Here is a 17,016-nt window from a genome sequence, read left to right as displayed (position 1 = left end):
CTGAGCCCACCTAACAAAATTTAAAAGGAAGACCCAATTCATGTCCAAGTAACTAAACTGCATTCCAGAACAAGCCCAAATGTATGTACACGAAGGAACAGAAAGTCTCCATGACCCAACATTGTAAAATTCACAATATCTGCCACCCAGTCAAACTTACCATAAATGCAAAGAAGCCTGTAGATACAATTCATAAAGATGGGAAAAAATCAGTTATTCAGAACTGAACAGGAAAGGACATTGATGATAGAATCAGCAGATGAAGACATTAGAAGTCATAACTGTATTCCAAATGTTCAGGAAGCTACAAGAAAGATTAAAAATGTAGATGTATACAAGAGGTCCTTAATGATGGAGAACAAACAGTTGACGGAAAGAGGTGGGTGGGGAATGGGCTGGATCGGGGACGGGTACTAAGGAGTGTGCTTGTTGGGGTGAGCACTGGGCATCGTATGTAAGTGATGAATCACTGAATTCTACTCCTGAAATCATTATTGCTCTGTATGTTAACTAACTGAAATTTGAATTTTAAAAGATGAAAAAAAAGGAGATGTATAAAATTGTTGAATCACTACATTGTGTACCTGGGGCTAATATAACACTGCATGTTAACTATGCTGGAATTTTTAAAAATGTTAAGTAGAGGTTTTAAAACACCCAAATGAAATCACATGTCCATATAAAGACACATACATGAGTATTCAGAACAGCTTTATTTGTAATGGCCAAATACTGGAAATTACCGAAACGTCCATCCGCAAGTGAACGCATAAACAAATTGTGGTTTTCCATACAGTGGAACACGACTCACTGAAAAAAAGGAAGCCCTGGTGATACGTCCAACGACAGAGATAGAACTCAAAATAATGATACTAACTCAAAGAAGACAGGCAAAACATAGAATATATGATTCCACTTGCACAAACTTGTAGAGAATGCAAACTAATCTATAGCAACAGAAAGCACATGGGTTGGCAAGTGGTCTGTGGAGAGGGGCCAGCGAGAGGCAGAGGGAGGGAGTGCCTAGTGATCTTGAAGGTGGTGATGGCATCATAGGTATGCATCTGTGTGAAAACTGATCAACACCAACAGAACCTGTACAAAAGTGATAAACAATGCCTGTGCCTCCTCTGTAAACACAGGTCTTTGGGGTGTGTTATCTAGAACAATATAACTCCATTTATCCTTGCCTGATTCATTCATTATCATCTGCCTTATTTCTATGCTTCTGTTGTTGTTGAAGGCAGTCATGCTTTTACTTTTTTGAAGTTTTAAAAAAATGTTTATTTATTTTTGAGAGAGCGAGAGACAGAGCATGAGAGGGGGAGGGGCAGGGAGAGAGGGAGACAGAATCGGAAGCAGGCTCCAGGCTCTGAGCTGTCAGCACAGAGCCCGACGTGGGGCTTGAACCCACGGACGGCGAGATCATGACCTGAGCTGAAGTCAGACGCTAAACTGACTGAGCCTCCCAGGTGCCCCAGCAGACATGTTTTCTTAATGTTTCCCGCCAGATGCTCCTCTTGCCTTGGTCCTGCTTTCTCTCATATCTCGCATCTTCCACGGGGATCTCAGCCTGAACCACAGCCTCGGCATTTCTTTCCTCAGGACCTTCTGTCTCTGTCTGAACATGTCTTTATTTTGCCTCATCTTTTGTTTAAAAATATAAACTTTATAGTGAGTGCATATAGAAATGTGCACAAATCATAAATGCGCAGTTGAACTTCCACAAAGGAAATGCACTGTGTCTCCAACGTCTGAATCAAGAACTATAGGGGCACCTGTGCAGCTCAGTCGGTTAAGTGTCCAACTTCAGCTCAGGTCATGATCCCACAATTCGTGGGTTCCAGCCCCACATCAGGCTCTGTGCTGACAGCTCAGAGCCTGGAGCCTGCTTCACATTCTGTGTCTCCCTTTCTCTCTGCCCCCTCCCCTGCTCACGCTCTCTCTCTCTCAAAAATAAATAAGCATTAAAAAATTTAAAAAAGAAAGAACTAGAGTGTTACCCACAGGCTGGAATCATCCCATTGCCCCCTCCTAGGGTAAGCCTTGTCATGTGCTTCTGTTTGCTTGTATTTTGTTGAGGATTTTGCATCAATGTTCATAAGGGATGTTGGTCTGTAGTTTTCTCACAGTGTTCCTGTCTGGCTTTGATAACAGGGTAATTCTGGCCTCGTAGGATGAGTTGGAAAGTGTTCCAAATTTTTTGGGAAAAGTTTGGGAAGGACTGGTGTTAATTCTTCTTTAAATATTTGACAGAATTCACCTGCGAAGCCGACAGGTCCTGGGCTTTGCTCTGCTGGGAGATTTTTGATTAGTGATTCAGTCTCCATACCAGCTGTAGGTCTATTCAGACTTCCTGTGTCCCTGTGACTTAGTCTCCGCAGGTTCTGTGTTTCCAGCAATTGGTCCGTTTCATCTAAAGGGATCTGATTTGTTGGTGGACAACTGTCCACAATACTTTCTTACCATCCTTCTTATTTCTGTAGAATCGGTAATAATGTTCCTGCTTCGTTTCTGGTTTTAGTAATGAGACTTCTCTCTTTGTCTCTCAGTCCATGTATAGCTAGAGGTTTGTCAACTTTGTTGGTCTTGTCAAAGAGGCAGCTTTTGGTTTCATGCATTTTCCCTGTTGTTTTTCCATTGTCTGTTTTGTTTATGTACGCTCTCACCTTTATTATTTCCTTTCTTCTGATGGCTTTGGGTGTAGCCTGCTCTTCTCCTCCTAGTTCATTAAGTAGTAAACTTCGGTTCCTGATTTGAAATCTTCTCTGTTTTCAGTGTGTTTGTAGCTATACATCTCCCCTAACTTCAGCATCACCCCCACTGTCTTCCCTAAGTTTTGTTGTGTTTTCATCTTCACTTGTTCCTAAGTATTTTCTAATTTTCTTGTGATTTCTTCTTTGATCAATTGATTTAAGAGTGTTATTACTTAATTTCCACAAATTTGTGAATGTTCCCGTTTTCCTTCTTATTGACTCCTAACTCCATCCTGTTGCGGTCACAGAAGACACATCTTTTAAAACCTACTGAGATTCACCACGCGCTCCGACACACGGTCTGTCCCGGAAGACGGCCGTGTGCGTGTGAGGAGAACGTGTGCGCTCGTGGCTGGGCGGGCTGTGTGTGTCTGTTGCGTCTGGCTGGTGGCTTGGGTTGCGTCCTCTTTCCCGGACTCCTCTTCGGTCTGTTGTTTATCCACCAGGGACAGTGGGGGGTTCAGGCCACCACCACTGCCGGACTGTCTATTTCTCCCTCCGTTCCGTCAGTTTTTGCTCCATATGGTTCGATGGTCTGTCGTCAGGTGTGTACATGTTTGTAATTGTTATGTTTTCTTGTGTCGGGATTTCATCAACATGCACCGTCCTTTGTCTCTTGTAACCGTTTTGAATTTAAGTCTGTTTTGTCTGGTATTTCCCTGCTCTCCTTCGGTGACCATTTGCCTGGACTGTGTTTTCCATTCTTTTACTTTCAACCTGTTTGTGCCGTTGGATCTCAAGCGAGTCTCCTGTAGACAACCTGTGTTTGGATCTTGTGTTTTTATCCATTCTTCCAGTCTCTTTTAACTGGAGATTTTAACCCATTTATATTTATATTTAAGTAATTATGGATAAGGAGGGACTTCTGTCACTGTTTTCTTTGTACATTATAGATTTTTTTTGGTCCCTCATTTCCTGCATTACTGTCTTCTGTTTAGTTGATTATTTTTTGTAGTGAAATGTTTAAATTCCTTTCTCACTTCCTTTTGTGTATATTCTATAGCTATTTTCTCTGTGGTTACCATGGAAATAATGTTGTAACACTCTAACTTGGCTTTATCCCAGCATAACTCCACCAACATGCAAAAACTCTGCTCCTTTACGGCTCTGTCCCCACCCTTTCAGGTGTTGACGCCACATAATTACATCTTTACAAACACAAGGTAATAATTATGTTATTTATTTATTTATTTAAAAATTTTTCTGAATGTTTATTTATTTTTGTAAGATAGAGACACAGAGCATGAGCAGGGGAGGAGCAGAGAGAAAGGGAGACACAGAAACCCAAGCGGGCTCCAGGCTCTGGGCTGTCAGCACAGAGCCCGACATGGGGCTCGAACCCACAAACCGCGAGATCGTGACCTGAGCCAAAGTCGGACCCTCAACCAACTGAGCCACCCAGGTGCTCCAGTAATAATTATTTTAAATGCATTAATCTCTTACATCACCTAGAAAACAAAATGTGGAGTTACAAACCATTGTTACCATGGCTTGTATAATTGCCCACGTGTTTACCTTTCTCGAGATCTTTATTTTTCCATGTGGCTTTGAGACACTGTCTAGTGTCCTTTCGTCTCACCTGGAGGATCCCTTTAGCATTTCTTCCTGGGCAGGTGAGGTGATCACATCTCCTTCGGCCTTTCTTTATCTGGGGAGGTCTTCATCTCTCCCTCATGCTTCAAGGACAGTTCTGCCAGATGCAAGATTCTTGGTTGACAGGCATCGCTCCCCTCCCCTCCCCTTCCCTTCTCTTTCTTTCCCTTCCTTTTCTTCTTTACTTTTTGCACTTTGAAAGTATCGGCCCACTGCCTGCTGGCCTCTAAAGTGTCTGATGAGAAATCTTCTCACTGACCTTATTGGGGATCCCCTATATGTGGTAAGTACACACAAGGTTCCAAGATTCTCTCTTTCTCTTTAGCTTTCAAAAGTTTGATTATAATATGTTTGGGTGTTGATCTCTCTCAGTTCCTATTACTTGGAATTCACGGAGATTCTCAAGTATTTGTATTTATATGTTTCATCAAATTTGGGAAGTTTTCAGCCACTATTTCTTCCAGTAGTCTCCCTGCCCTTTCTCTCTCTCTCCTCCTTCCAGGATGCCCATAATGCATATGCTGGTCTGCTTCACAGTGTCCCACACGTCCCTGGGTTATGTTCACTTTCTTTTTCCATCTGTTCCTCCGATTCAATCATTCTGGTGTGGTTTTTTTTTTTTTTTTAATAACTTTAAACACATTTATTTATTTTGAGAGAGAGAGGGGGAGACAGAGTGAGCACAAGTTGGAGAGAAACAGAGAGAGGGAGAGAGAGAATCCCAAGCAGGCTCTGCTGTCAGCACAGAGCCCAACACAGGGCTCAGTCTCAGGAACTGTGAGATCGCGACCTGAGCTGAAATCAAGAGCCGGATGCTTAACTGCCTGAGCTGCCCGTGTGCCCCTCTTGATATTTCATTCTGTTCCCACATAGTTTTCTTGACTTTTTCCACATCCTCCTTCAGTTCTTTGAATGTCTTTAAAGACAATTGTGTTTTTTTTTTAATTTTTTTTAACATTTATTCATTTTTGAGAGACGGACAGAGCACAAGTGGGAGAGGGGTGGAGAAAGAGGGAGACACAGAATCGGAAGCAGGCTCCAGGCTCCGAGCTGTCAGCACAGACGGGGCTCGAACTCACTAACTGTGAGATCATGACTTGAGCCGAAGTCAGACACTTAACCGACTGAGCCACCCAGGTGCCCCAAGATGTTTCTTTAAAAAGAAATTTTTTTCAAAGAAAGCAAGCAGGACGGGGGCGGAGAGAAAGGGGACACAGAATCTGAAGTAGGCTCTAGGCTCCAAGCAGCCAGCACAGGGCCTGACGTGGGGCTCGAACTCACGAACCGTGAGCTCATGACCTGAGCCGAAGTCGGGCGCTCAACCGACTGAGCCACCCAGGCGCCCCTAAGGACAATTGTTTTAATGTCTTTAGTAGTCATTAGGTCTTTTTCAGGGACAGCTTCTGTTGAATTTTTTTTTATATACCTTTGAATGGGATGCTTTCCTGTTTCTTTGTATGCCCTGTGATTGATTTTTTTGTTGAAAACGGGACATTCGAATATAATAATGTGGCAACTCTGAAAATCAGATGTTCCTCCTTCCTCAGGGTTTGCTGTTTGTGGTATTGTTTTATTATTAATTTTTTTTTTAATTGCTGTCGGCTGTCTCCGGGCTGAGGATCAGCCGGAGGCCTTACTGAAGGTCCTCTCAGGTCAGTTCTGAGCCTTCCCAGCACTTGCACGATCACTTCCCGATTTTCTCCTCACTAGCACTTTGTTTTGAACACCCTCGCCTTCGATGCCCGGCTCCCAGAGGGAGGAAAAAAGATCAAGTGAGTAGGAGAAAAAGGGCCCCACCCCTCCAATCCCCTGGAAGGCAGTTCAGCGGGATGGGAAGGGTCTTGCGATGATGGGGGAGGTGCAACGACAATGACCACCCGCCTCTGTGCCTGCACCCGTGTGATCAAAAGCAGTCATCGAAACACAGATCCCCAGAGGGCACAGGATAGGGTCCCTTTTGCCCACCCTGGCTCCCGCACGCTGTAGGCCAGCTGCTCCAGAAACCCATGCACAGCTGTGTGCTGTGGGCTGGGTAGCGGCTCCCGTGCTACCCGTGGAAGTGGAAATTAATATAAATTAACCATCAGTTACCACACGTGAGATTCTGCCCCTGCCCCGCCCCAGGTGGGGAGCAGAGTTCTGGTGTTAATGCCGTGCCACCTGTTCCGCATCCTCCAACCTGTTTGTTCTTAATTCTGGGCATTTTATTGATCTTTCAGCTCACTAATACTCTTTTTTTTTTTTTTAACGTTTATTTATTTTTGAGAGATAGAGAACGAGCACGGGAGGGACAGAGAAAGGGAGACACAGAATCCGAAGCAGGATCCGGGTTTTGAGCAGTCAGCACAGAGCCCGATGGGGGGCTCAAACCCATAAACCGCGAGATCATGACCTGAGCTGAAGTCGGACACTTAACCGACTGAGCCCCCCAGACTCCTGTCAGTTCACTAATATGCTTCTCAGCTGTGTTCAATATGCAGCCAAGACTGCTAACTGGGTTTTGAGGATTGCACTTTTAAGCTCTAGAATTCTTATTTGGTTCTTTTTCAAATTGTATTTATCACCTTTTCTGTTCCCTGTTTCCTGATATACTCAAGGTTTCTTCCTTGCTCCCTTCCTTCCTTCCTCCCTTCCTTCCTCCCTCCCTTCCTTCCTCCCTCCCTTCCTTCCTCCCTCCCTTCCTTCCTCCCTCCCCTCCCTTCCTCCCTCCCTCCCTCCCTCCCTCCCTCCCTCCCTCCCTCCCTTCCTCCCTCCCATCCCTTCCTCCCTCCCTCCCTTCCTCCCTCCCTCCCTTCCTCCCTCCCTTCCTTCCTCCCTCCCTTCCTCCCTCCCTTCCTTCCTCCCTCCCTTCCTTCCTCCCTCCCTCCCTCCCTTCCTCCCTCCCTCCCTTCCTCCCTCCCTTCCTTCCTCCCTTCCTCCCTCCCTCCCTTCCTCCCTCCCTTCCTTCCTCCCTTCCTTCCTTCCTCCCTCCCTTCCTTCCTCCCTTCCTTCCTTCCTCCCTCCCTTCCTTTCTTCCTCCCTTCCTTCCTTCCTCCCTCCCTCCCTTCCTTCCTCCCTTCCTCCCTCCCTCCCTTCCTTCCTCCCTTCCTTCCTTCCTCCCTCCCTTCCTCCCTTCCTTCCTTCCTCCCTCCCTTCCTTCCTTCCTCCCTTCCTTCCTCCCTTCCTCCCTCCCTCCCTCCCTTCCTCCCTTCCTCCCTTCCTCCCTCCCTTCCTCCCTCCCTTCCTTCCTCCCTCCCTCCCTTCCTCCCTTCCTTCCTCCCTCCCTTCCTTCCTTCCTCCCTTCCTTCCTCCCTTCCTTCCTCCCTCCCTTCCTTCCTTCCTCCCTTCCTTCCTCCCTTCCTTCCTCCCTTCCTCCCTCCCTTCCTTCCTCCCTCCCTCCCTTCCTCCCTCCCTTCCTCCCTCCCTTCCTTCCTCCCTTCCTTCCTCCCTCCCTTCCTTCCTCCCTTCCTTCCTCCCTCCCTTCCTCCCTCCCTTCCTTCCTCCCTTCCTTCCTCCCTTCCTTCCTCCCTCCCTCCCTTCCTTCCTTCCTTCCTCCCTTCCTCCCTCCCTTCCTCCCTTCCTTCCTCCCTCCCTTCCTTCCTCCCTTCCTTCCTTCCTCCCTCCCTTCCTCCCTTCCTTCCTTCCTCCCTCCCTCCCTTCCTTCCTTCCTTCCTTCCTTCCTTCCTCCCTTCCTTCCTCCCTTCCTTCCTCCCTCCCTCCCTTCCTTCCTCCCTTTCTCCCTCCCTCCCTTCCTCCCTCCCTTCCTTCCTTCCTCCCTCCCTTCCTTCCTTCCTCCCTCCCTTCCTCCCTCCCTTCCTCCCTTCCTCCCTCCCTTCCTCCCTTCCTCCCTTCCTTCCTCCCTCCCTCCCTTCCTCCCTTCCTCCCTTCCTTCCTTCCTCCCTCCCTTCCTCCCTTCCTTCCTTCCTCCCTTCCTTCCTCCCTTCCTCCCTTCCTCCCTCCCTTCCTTCCTTCCTCCCTTCCTCCCTCCCTTCCTTCCTCCCTCCCTCCCTTCCTCCCTTCCTCCCTTCCTTCCTCCCTTCCTTCCTCCCTTCCTTCCTCCCTTCTTTCCTTCCTCCCTCCCTCCTTCCCTTCCTCCCTCCCTTCCTCCCTTCCTTCCGCATAGCTACTTTAAAACCTGTGTCTGATAATTTTTGTATTTCTGATCATTTGTGGTCAGTTTCTCTTCCCCCCACTCATGGCGGCTGCTCCCTTGTGCACGCCTAGTTTGCTTTAACCACGTACCACTCATTGCCCTTGAAAAATTGTTGGTTGGGTCAAAGGATGAAGAAACCTTCTCCCTGGGGTCATTCGAATTAACTTCTGCCAGTTGCCATGAGTAGCTAGTCCAAAACCATTTTAAAAGAATTTCATGGCCTGCATTTTCTTAGCATGTTAATTGGTAGAACTGTTGGTTGTCAATTCCACACTGGACCGGTGTCACAGCCGCTCAGGGGTGGGTCTTCTCTGCCCTCCCCCTCCACATCAAGAGAGCTCACTCCCAGGCCTGGGGGCAAGGAAAGGCAGGGCTTACTTTGGGTCTCCCTTTTCTGCTTCACCTGTTGTGTGTATGCGTCAGACCCCAGCGCTCAGCCAGCTAACTTTCGGGGCCACAAAGCCCACCTCTGTTCTCCTAGCCCTGCCCGGCTCTCACAGCCTCAGCTGACCTCACCTGACGTGGCTAAGGCCAAACCCTGGTCCTCGGCATCCGGGACTCAAGCCTCCAGTCTCCCCCAGGCCGTACCTGATGCCATCGTTCGTTGTCTCCTCTGGTTCTCTCACACCCCGTGTGCCTCTGTGACTCCTGTGGCTCCATCTCCAACATGGTCGTTCCTTCTGGAAGGTGAATGCAGGGGTGACGGGAGAGGGCGTCCTGACTGCTGGAGATTGGGGATGGTGGACCTGTGGGTGCATCTGCTCTGGAAGGAGGCGAGGGTCCCTGAGACATGGTAGCAGGCAGAGCCCAAGGCGAGCACAAAGCCGCCGACCCCGTTTCTTTGATGTTCCCAAGGGCCCAGACCCTCACCGGGGGCACAAGGTGGTGGCGGCCACAGAGACAAGGAGCGGCTGAGGGCTCCGGGCGTTGGGGTGGGTGGCCTCAAAGGATTCTTTCCTCGGGGCACCTGGCTGGCTCAGGGCGCTCTCGGGGTCAGGAGTCCAAGCCCCATGTGGGGAGGAGAGATTACTTAAAAAAACAAAACGTGGTCCCAGAGCTTCCTGGTGTCACTGCAGGGGCCACACTTGTGCTGACCACTCCCACATTCAGTCTCCAACCCGACGGGGCCAGGCGGGAGAGCGGGGTTCTGGTGAGAATTCCCGCTTCCCCCCAGCACTCTCCTAGCACCCCTTCACTCCCTCATCTGTCAAGGTGGTGCCTCCATATCCAGTCACCCAGCAAGCACGGGCTTCCCTACATCTGTCCCCAGCGGCCTCCTGACGACGTGCCCCTTGGTCCTAGCTCCTGCCAGCCCTGAGAAAAGCCTGCTCTGTGCCCGCCAGGCCGCTTCCTGCCCCCGGCCCGGGCCCCGCACCCCGGTCCCCACGCACACATGCCTTCCGAAGGCCCTCAGTTCTAGATGCTGCAGAAACCGCCCCGCCCCCCACCCCGCAGCGCCGCGGACATCCGGCCAAGTGCTGCCCCGGCTCTTCGGCAGGGTTCTCCCGGCGGTGTAGCGCCGGCAGCGTCCCGCGCCTCTGCCCTGCGCCCTGACGGCCCCCAAAGTCTCCGGAAACGGCCAGATATCCCTGAGGGCAAAGTTCCTCCCCTCCCCCCAGGAACTCTGCGCCCAATGAGCAATCAACATATTTAATAAAGTACAGAGAGTGTCACAAGGTGAGAATTGTAAGGACAATAAAGAATGTAGGACAGGGTAGAGGGGGCTGGGGAGGGTGGGGGTGTTTCGGACGGAAGGTTTGTATCCCCCAAATCTATGTCGTGGAGCCCTAACCCCCAGTGTGGCTGCATTTGGGGGGTGCTTTATGGAAAAACATTCAGGTTAAACTAAGTCCTAGAGGTGGGGCCCTAATCTTGTAGGGTTAGTGTCCTTATAAGAGACACCACTGCAGTGAGGAATGACCTCACCCCTGTCAGACCAGCTTGCATTAAAAAGACAAGAAGCAAACAGTGTTGGTGAGCATGTGGAGAAAAGGGGGCCTCCCTGCACTGTCGGTGGGAATGCAAATTGGTGCAGCTGCTGTGGAAAACAGTGTGGAGCCTCCTGAAAAACTTAAAAATAGAACTATCCCATGATCCAGCAATCCTACTACTGGGTTTTTATCTGGAAAAAAAAAAAGAAAAGAAAAGAAAAAGAAAACACTAATTTGAAAAGACATCTGCCTCCCCATATTCATAGCCTCTCCGCCACATAAGGACTTGGACTGTCCCTGGGGTAAGATGGGCTCTGGGAGGGCTGTGAGCGGACAGGGGACAGTGTCTGATGATGATTTAAAACGGCCCTTCTAGGGGGCGCCAGGGTGGCTCAGCTGGTTAAGGGTCTGACTCTTGGTTTGGGCTCCGATCAGGATCTCACAGGTTTCGTGAATTGGAGCACAGAGCTCGCTTGGGATTCTCTCTCTTCCTCTCTCTCTCTGCCCCTCCCCTGCTCAAGCTATCTCTGTCTCTCTCAAAAGTAAACAAATAAGACTTAAAAACATTTAAAACGGTCCTTCTGTCACAGCAGTGGTATTCACAACAGAACAGCCCAGGTGCCCCTACAGGTAAATGGAGAAGCGGAAGGTGGCCTATCCATACAGCCGAGTATTACTCACCTTAAAGGGAAGGACCTCCTACCACCTGCCACCACACAGATGAACCTTGAGGACACTATGCTCAGTGAAATAAGCCAGTCACAAAGGGACAAACACTGTATGAGGCCACTTCTTTGGGGCCCCTAGAGCAGCCAGAGTCACAGAGACAAGTAGGGTGGTGGGTGCTGGGGGTTGGGAGTTAGTGTTTAATGGGGACAGTGTCAGTTTGGGAAGATGGGGACTCCCGGAGATGGAGGGCGGGGACGGCTGCACGACAGTGTGAACGTACTTAATGCCATTGAACTGGACGCTTAAAAATGGTTAAAATGGTATATTTTATGTTACTGCATGTATGTATGCGTTACTGCAATGTAAAAAGGAAGGTATGGGGGTGGCCTGGGTGGCTCAGGTCATGGTCTCGTGGTTGGTGAGACGCAGCCCTGGTGTCCGGCTCCGCACTGACAGCCCGGAGCCTGCTTGGGATTCTCTCTCCCTCCCTCTCCGCCCCTCCCCCACTCGCGGGCGAGCTCTCTCTCTCTCAAAATAAATAAACTTAAAAAAACTAAAGAAAGAAGGTATAGGAAAAAGTCCTTCTGGCTGTTAGGGAGACTGGACCACAAGGGGGCGCAACAGGAAGACAGCGCGGTGAGTCAAGAGTCCGGAGGGGCGGCGGCCAGGGGCAGGGCCAGCGGCCATGGGGATGGGGAGAGGGAGTCTGGGTGCTCTGAGAGTGGGGCAGACAGAACTTCTAGAAGGATTGCTGCAGGTTTGGTCCGAGGATCTGCAGGGACGGTCTGCCTGGACCTGAGACAGGGAAGGCCGGAGCATTTTATCTTGGGGTGGGGGTGGGGCAGCACACGGAGGGGTGAAATCAGGAGGTCAGTTTAGGACCTGCTGACATGGAGAAGTCAGCTGTCCACGTGGTGGCGTTCAGGAGGCGGCTGGACGTGGGATCCGAGGCTGCATGGCTGGTCTTCACAGCCGCAATCGGAAGCAGTCCAGAGGACGGGACCCTCAGGAGGGACATGAAGTGGGGGGCAAAGGTCTGCCCAGCCGCGCCCTGAGGGTGCAGGCGGAGGTGGAGCGCCGAGGGGAAGGGGACTGCGGGGGCTGCTGATGGTCACGTGGGGGGGTGGGGGACTGAGGACCGTCCCCAGATTCCGCAGGTGGGTCAAGGCAGCTAGGATTCAGACAGGGCAGGAGTGGGCTCGAGAGAAAGAAGAGGTGCGGCGGAGGTGGGGTGGGGGCTCGCGACTCGCGAGGTTTGTTTCGTTTGGATAGAAAATAAATCACAGCCTGTTCGCTGAAGAGAAGGCTCCAGCTGAGAGGGAACATCCAGTGCCCTGAGGAGGGGCAGGGGGAGGCGGAGGGGGAAGCAGACTGCGGCGAGGGGACATCTCTGCTGGGGGGATGCAGAGAGAGCACGTGTGGCCTCGGCACTCTAGACCCTGGCAGCCCCGAGGGCCGCCCGAGGTTCCATCCCCGACATCCCGCCGCCCCCTCGGGCGGCGCGGTCCCCTCGCTAGGGGGCGCACGGCCGCGGCAGGGGGTCTAGACCCCGGAGGGTCGGGTGGGAAGGTGCGATGAAGTGAGCCCAAAGGAGAGGATCCCGGGGCGCCGGCGAAGGGGGGGTAGGTACGCGATGATGGATCCGCGGTGTTGGAGGGACGCTGGGGACGCTGCGCACCGGCACCCGCTCCCCGCTGAGCACAACGCGCTCGACAAGCCTGCAGCGGTGCGGGGAAGAACGTGGTTCCAAGAGCACCGCTGCCCGAGGTCCAGCCGGAGCCTTGCTTCTGGGTGGGCTAGTTCCCCCTCCGCGCGTGGACGCGGCCCTGTGCCTGTGCGCGGACGGGGGACCCGCGCAGGTCACAAGCTTGGGACCCATAGGTAGAAAAAGCCAATGCCGTGTGGCGTCGGCGCGCAGGTCTCAACCGAGTGGCCCCGCAAGAAGGCTCCGCCTTCTGGGCTCCGTTCGCGACCGGCCGGCCAAGAAGGGCGCGGAAATGCGCACGTCCGGGAACGCGGCCCGCAGTCCCCCAGCCCCAGAGCCCCAGACCGGGAGCCCGGCCCGGCGTCCGCCCGACGGGGAAGAGGAGAGGGTGGCGGTCACGAGCACGGGCCCCTCCCCTGGGTCAGGAAGCCCGCGTCCGGCCGGGGCCACAGCTGACCCCAGGCCCGGCGGAGGGGGTGGAGGGCGTGCAGGCTCGGGAAGGGGACCCGGCGCTGCCCCGAACAGCGTGGGCCGCTGGGCTCTCTGGCACTCACGCGGCCGGGAGGTGGACCTGGGGCGCCTTCCCCGGAGGCGCTGGGCCTTGGAGGCAGCAAGCAGACGCCAAGTGGAGCCCATCCTTCCCAGAGGGAACAGCTCCGCCCGGCGAGGACCTGAAGCCCGCGCGCATCTGGCACCTACTAGGGGGGGTCAAGCGAGGTTCTTTACTTCCAACAACCCTGCGCTTCCACGAGGGAGAAAAGGGCACAGAGAAGCCAAGCTACCCCTCCGAGGTCACACAGCCGGGGCAGGTGGTTGGACCTGGAGGCTGGGAAAGGCGGGCGGAAGGGGAGTGGCAAGTAGGTGTCCGTGCACCGAAGGTGGAGAGGAAGGACCTGGCGGGCCGGCGGGCTTCTTTCCTGGCCGGGAGGGTCGGGGGCCAGGCTGGGCCGAGTGAAGACCTGGGAGCGCGGATTCCCCACCGCCTCACGGCCTGGCTCGCTCCTGGCCCTGATCTCCCCGGGGCAATCCAACCCGACCGGACCTTACCGACCGGCGGGGAGCCTCCCCAGCTCCTAGAGTGCATAGAGCCCCACCCTCAGGATCGGCCCCAGGGACACCCCGAGACCCCGCACCGCTGGAAGCAAATTTCCCGCTTCCTCAGCTTGGTTCCCGCCGGCAGTGGCTCTGGAGGTTCTGCCCAGATGCCGCCTCCTCCCGGCAGCCCTCCCGACTCCAACGCCTGTGAGCCTGACGGGGGCTGCAAGCGCAGCTCCTGCCAGGGCTGAGTACTCGGAGTCTTGGAGCTTCCGCGGTCCCTTTAAACTGGTGGTTCGCGCAGTCCTGGGGTTCCCATGACAACAACGGCGGAAGGGGGACCCGGGCGGGGTCTTGTCGGAGCGCATGCGCGGTACGCGCCCGACGCGGCACGTCTTCCCGAGTCGCCCGCGCTGCTGTCGCGGGGTCCCTGAATCGCGGTGAGGGCGGGGTGGGGCGTTCGCGGGCCCGGGGGGCGGGTCGCGGGCTCGGGGTGCAGAGGTGGGGGGTGGTCTTGGGACCTAGCTGAGGGCGGGGTGGGAGGGGTTCGCGAACCCGGGAAGGGACGGGGCGAGGGGTCCATGAACGGGGGTGAGGGCGGGGTGGGAGGGGTTCGCAGGCCCGGGGATGGGGTGTCGAAGTGTGAAGGGTTCACGGGCCCGGGGCGGGGGGTAGGATGGGGAGGTCCATAAACTGGGGTGAGGGCAGGGTGGGAGGGGTTCGCGGGCCCGGGGTGGGGGGTGTCCATGAACTGGGGTGAGAGCGGGGTGGGTGGGGTCCATGAGCCCCGGTGAGAGCCGGATGGGAGGGGTTCGCGGGCCTGGGGTGGGCGGGGTGGGGGGGTGTCCATGAACCGGTGTGAGGGCGGGGTGGGGGGGGGGGTGTCCATGAGCCCGGGTGAGGGCGGGGTGGGAGAGGTTCGCGGGCCCGGGGTGGGCGGGGTGGGAGTCCGTGAACCCCGGTGAGGGCGGGCTGGGAGGGGTCGCGGGCGCGGGGGGCGTCGCCCAGGTGGGTGAACGGGTCGGGCTGACCCCTGTGCCTTGCTGCAGGGCGGCCCCGGCTCCCTGCGCTCGGCCATGGCCCCCCCGCCTCCGTGCAGGCTCCCGAGGTCGCTGCCGCCGTGGCTGCTGCTGCTGCTGTTGAGTGTGGCGCTGCTGGGCTCCCAGGCCCGAGCCGAGTCCGCCGCTGGGAGCGCCGTCCCCGCGCAGAGTACGTGCGTCGCGGAGGGTCCCCGCGGGGCCGTGACTCCACCCGGGTGTGCGGGAGCGCCGTGCCTCCCCATTGTTCCCGGCGCCCCTGCCGCGGTCCGGCGCTCGGGCCACCCCTTGGGTGGGGGGCGCACGGGTGGGACCGGGCTAGGGTCACGTTCTCGCCGCCCTGATGCGCATCTCCGTAGGCCGCCCGTGCGTGGACTGCCACGCGTTCGAGTTCATGCAGCGCGCCCTGCAGGATCTTCGGAAGACGGCCTACAGCCTGGACTCGAGGGTGAGCCTCTCTGGCCAGGAGGAGGCCTGGCCTGGCCTGGCCGGACCACTGGCTCAGGGTGCTGCCTGAGGGCGGGGACGGGGTGGGGGTGGGGTAGGACCTCCCGCAGCGCCCGCGATCTTCCCGCCCTCATCTGGCACACCGTTTCCGGCCTCAGTGAGGGAGGGTGCCTCTCCTCCCCCAGGCCTCTCGGCCTTATTCCCTGTGAGCCCCACCAGGCACCGCCAGCCTCAGTTCAGCATTCCCTACGCGGGGCAGTGAGACCCAGTGGGGAGGGGAAACTGGGGCAGGGAGTCAGAAAGGGCTTGGTGGGGGAGGGTTGGGCAGAGCCGTCTGGTCTGGGAGGCTCCTCACTCCCCAGCCTCACCTGGGGAGGAACGAGTGTGCACACAGGGTCCCAGGGCACAGGGATCACCCCCCCAAATCTGGAATGAACACAGCCTCCCCACATTCTCCCATGTCCTCGCTGTCCCTCGGTCTGGCAGGGGGGGGGGGGGGAGGGGGGGGTAGTTTTCACTTAGGACAGAGATAGGTACTCTTCTGGGGAAAGGGGAGAGTGTCCAAGAGTGGAAAGAAGGGGAGACCCCACTCTGATCCCCTTTTCTGGGCAGCCCCCCCAGGGTCCCCCAGATTGAAGCCTAGACTGCCCGCCAGGGTCTGAGGGTCTAAGGATCCAGAATCTCCTAGAGTCTGAGGCCAGGCTCCTGAGAGCAGCAGCCCCCAGCCCATCCTGGGCCGGTGCTGGGGGCAGCCTGGGAAGGGGCATGTGCATAGAAGGAGAGCGGTGAGAAGTAGTCCAGACGTGGGATCGGCGTGTGCAGGGCCCAGGGCAGGACTGCAGTGCTGGCAGAAACCACAGAGTCTCTTTCCCTCCTGGAAGAGGGGAGTGGGGAGGAGAGGAGGCCCACCCAGTAGCAGAGGGTCTGACAATCAGTGGTGGGGAGGCGGCATAGGGGGGGTGGTGGCTCTGAGGTCTGGGGAGCTGGTGGAGAGGGTACTGCCTGTGGGTTTTGGGGGGAAACGGGCAGAGTGCCCACGGGAGCTGGTGGGGGGCAGCAGTCGTACAAGTGCCCTCCCTCACCGCGCCTTGTTGCTTTGCAGACGGAGACCCTCCTGCTGCAGGCCGAGCGCCGGGCCCTGTGTGCCTGCTGGCCTGCCGGGCGCTGAGGATCCTCAGACACCACTGTCCCCTCATCAATAAATGCCCAGCCCAGCACGCCGTGTCCTGTCTCCCTGTTCTGGCCACCACAGCCCACCTGCATCGCCCCCCGCGTCCCTGGGTGGGCTCCTCTGTGGGTCTTGGACCCCCAGCTGTTCCATTTGGGCTGAGGCCCACTGGGCACCTGCTGCACACCAGCGCCAGTGCCAAGCAGATGGGCATGCGTGGCCACACGTGTGGACCTGGACCCACAGGCACCGTGGCCACTGTCAGTCCGCCTTCAGAGACCTGCTTCCTTGCCTGCCTGCCCTTGTTTTGAGGCCAGGGGAGCACAGAAGTTGGCCCGCTCCCCTGGAACAGCTGCCCCGGTGCTGAGCCCCCAAGGGCTCCCCTGCACTGTCCTGGGGATGGCTCTGGTGGGAGCTCCGTGGAGGCCCAGCCCGTGGACCCCCACGGAGCCTAGCCTGCCGTGGCCACGGGGAGAGGGAGGCGGCCCGGGCAGCCTGGGAAGGCTCCTCCGGGAAGGGAGGGCCGGCATGGTCCCCACGGTC

General features: G+C 55.5%; 1 protein-coding gene across 1 annotated transcript; it reads left to right on the top strand.

Moving 5' to 3' along the window:
• Positions 1 to 14,143: 14,143 nt before the first annotated feature.
• On the top strand, positions 14,144 to 16,522 carry NICOL1 (NELL2 interacting cell ontogeny regulator 1). The gene is made up of 4 exons (XM_058723212.1): positions 14,144 to 14,261; positions 14,871 to 15,030; positions 15,218 to 15,306; positions 16,408 to 16,522. The coding sequence occupies exons 2-4, from the start codon at positions 14,898 to 14,900 to the stop codon at positions 16,471 to 16,473; spliced, it is 288 nt and encodes a 95-aa protein (XP_058579195.1). The 5' UTR covers positions 14,144 to 14,261; positions 14,871 to 14,897; the 3' UTR covers positions 16,474 to 16,522.
• The last annotated feature ends 494 nt before the right edge of the window (positions 16,523 to 17,016 follow it).

This window comes from Neofelis nebulosa, chromosome 3 (genome assembly GCF_028018385.1).
Source record: "Neofelis nebulosa isolate mNeoNeb1 chromosome 3, mNeoNeb1.pri, whole genome shotgun sequence".
Lineage (NCBI taxonomy): Eukaryota > Metazoa > Chordata > Mammalia > Carnivora > Felidae > Neofelis > Neofelis nebulosa.
Note: the sequence above shows the minus strand (reverse complement) of the source record. Positions and strands in the feature narration are given on the sequence as shown.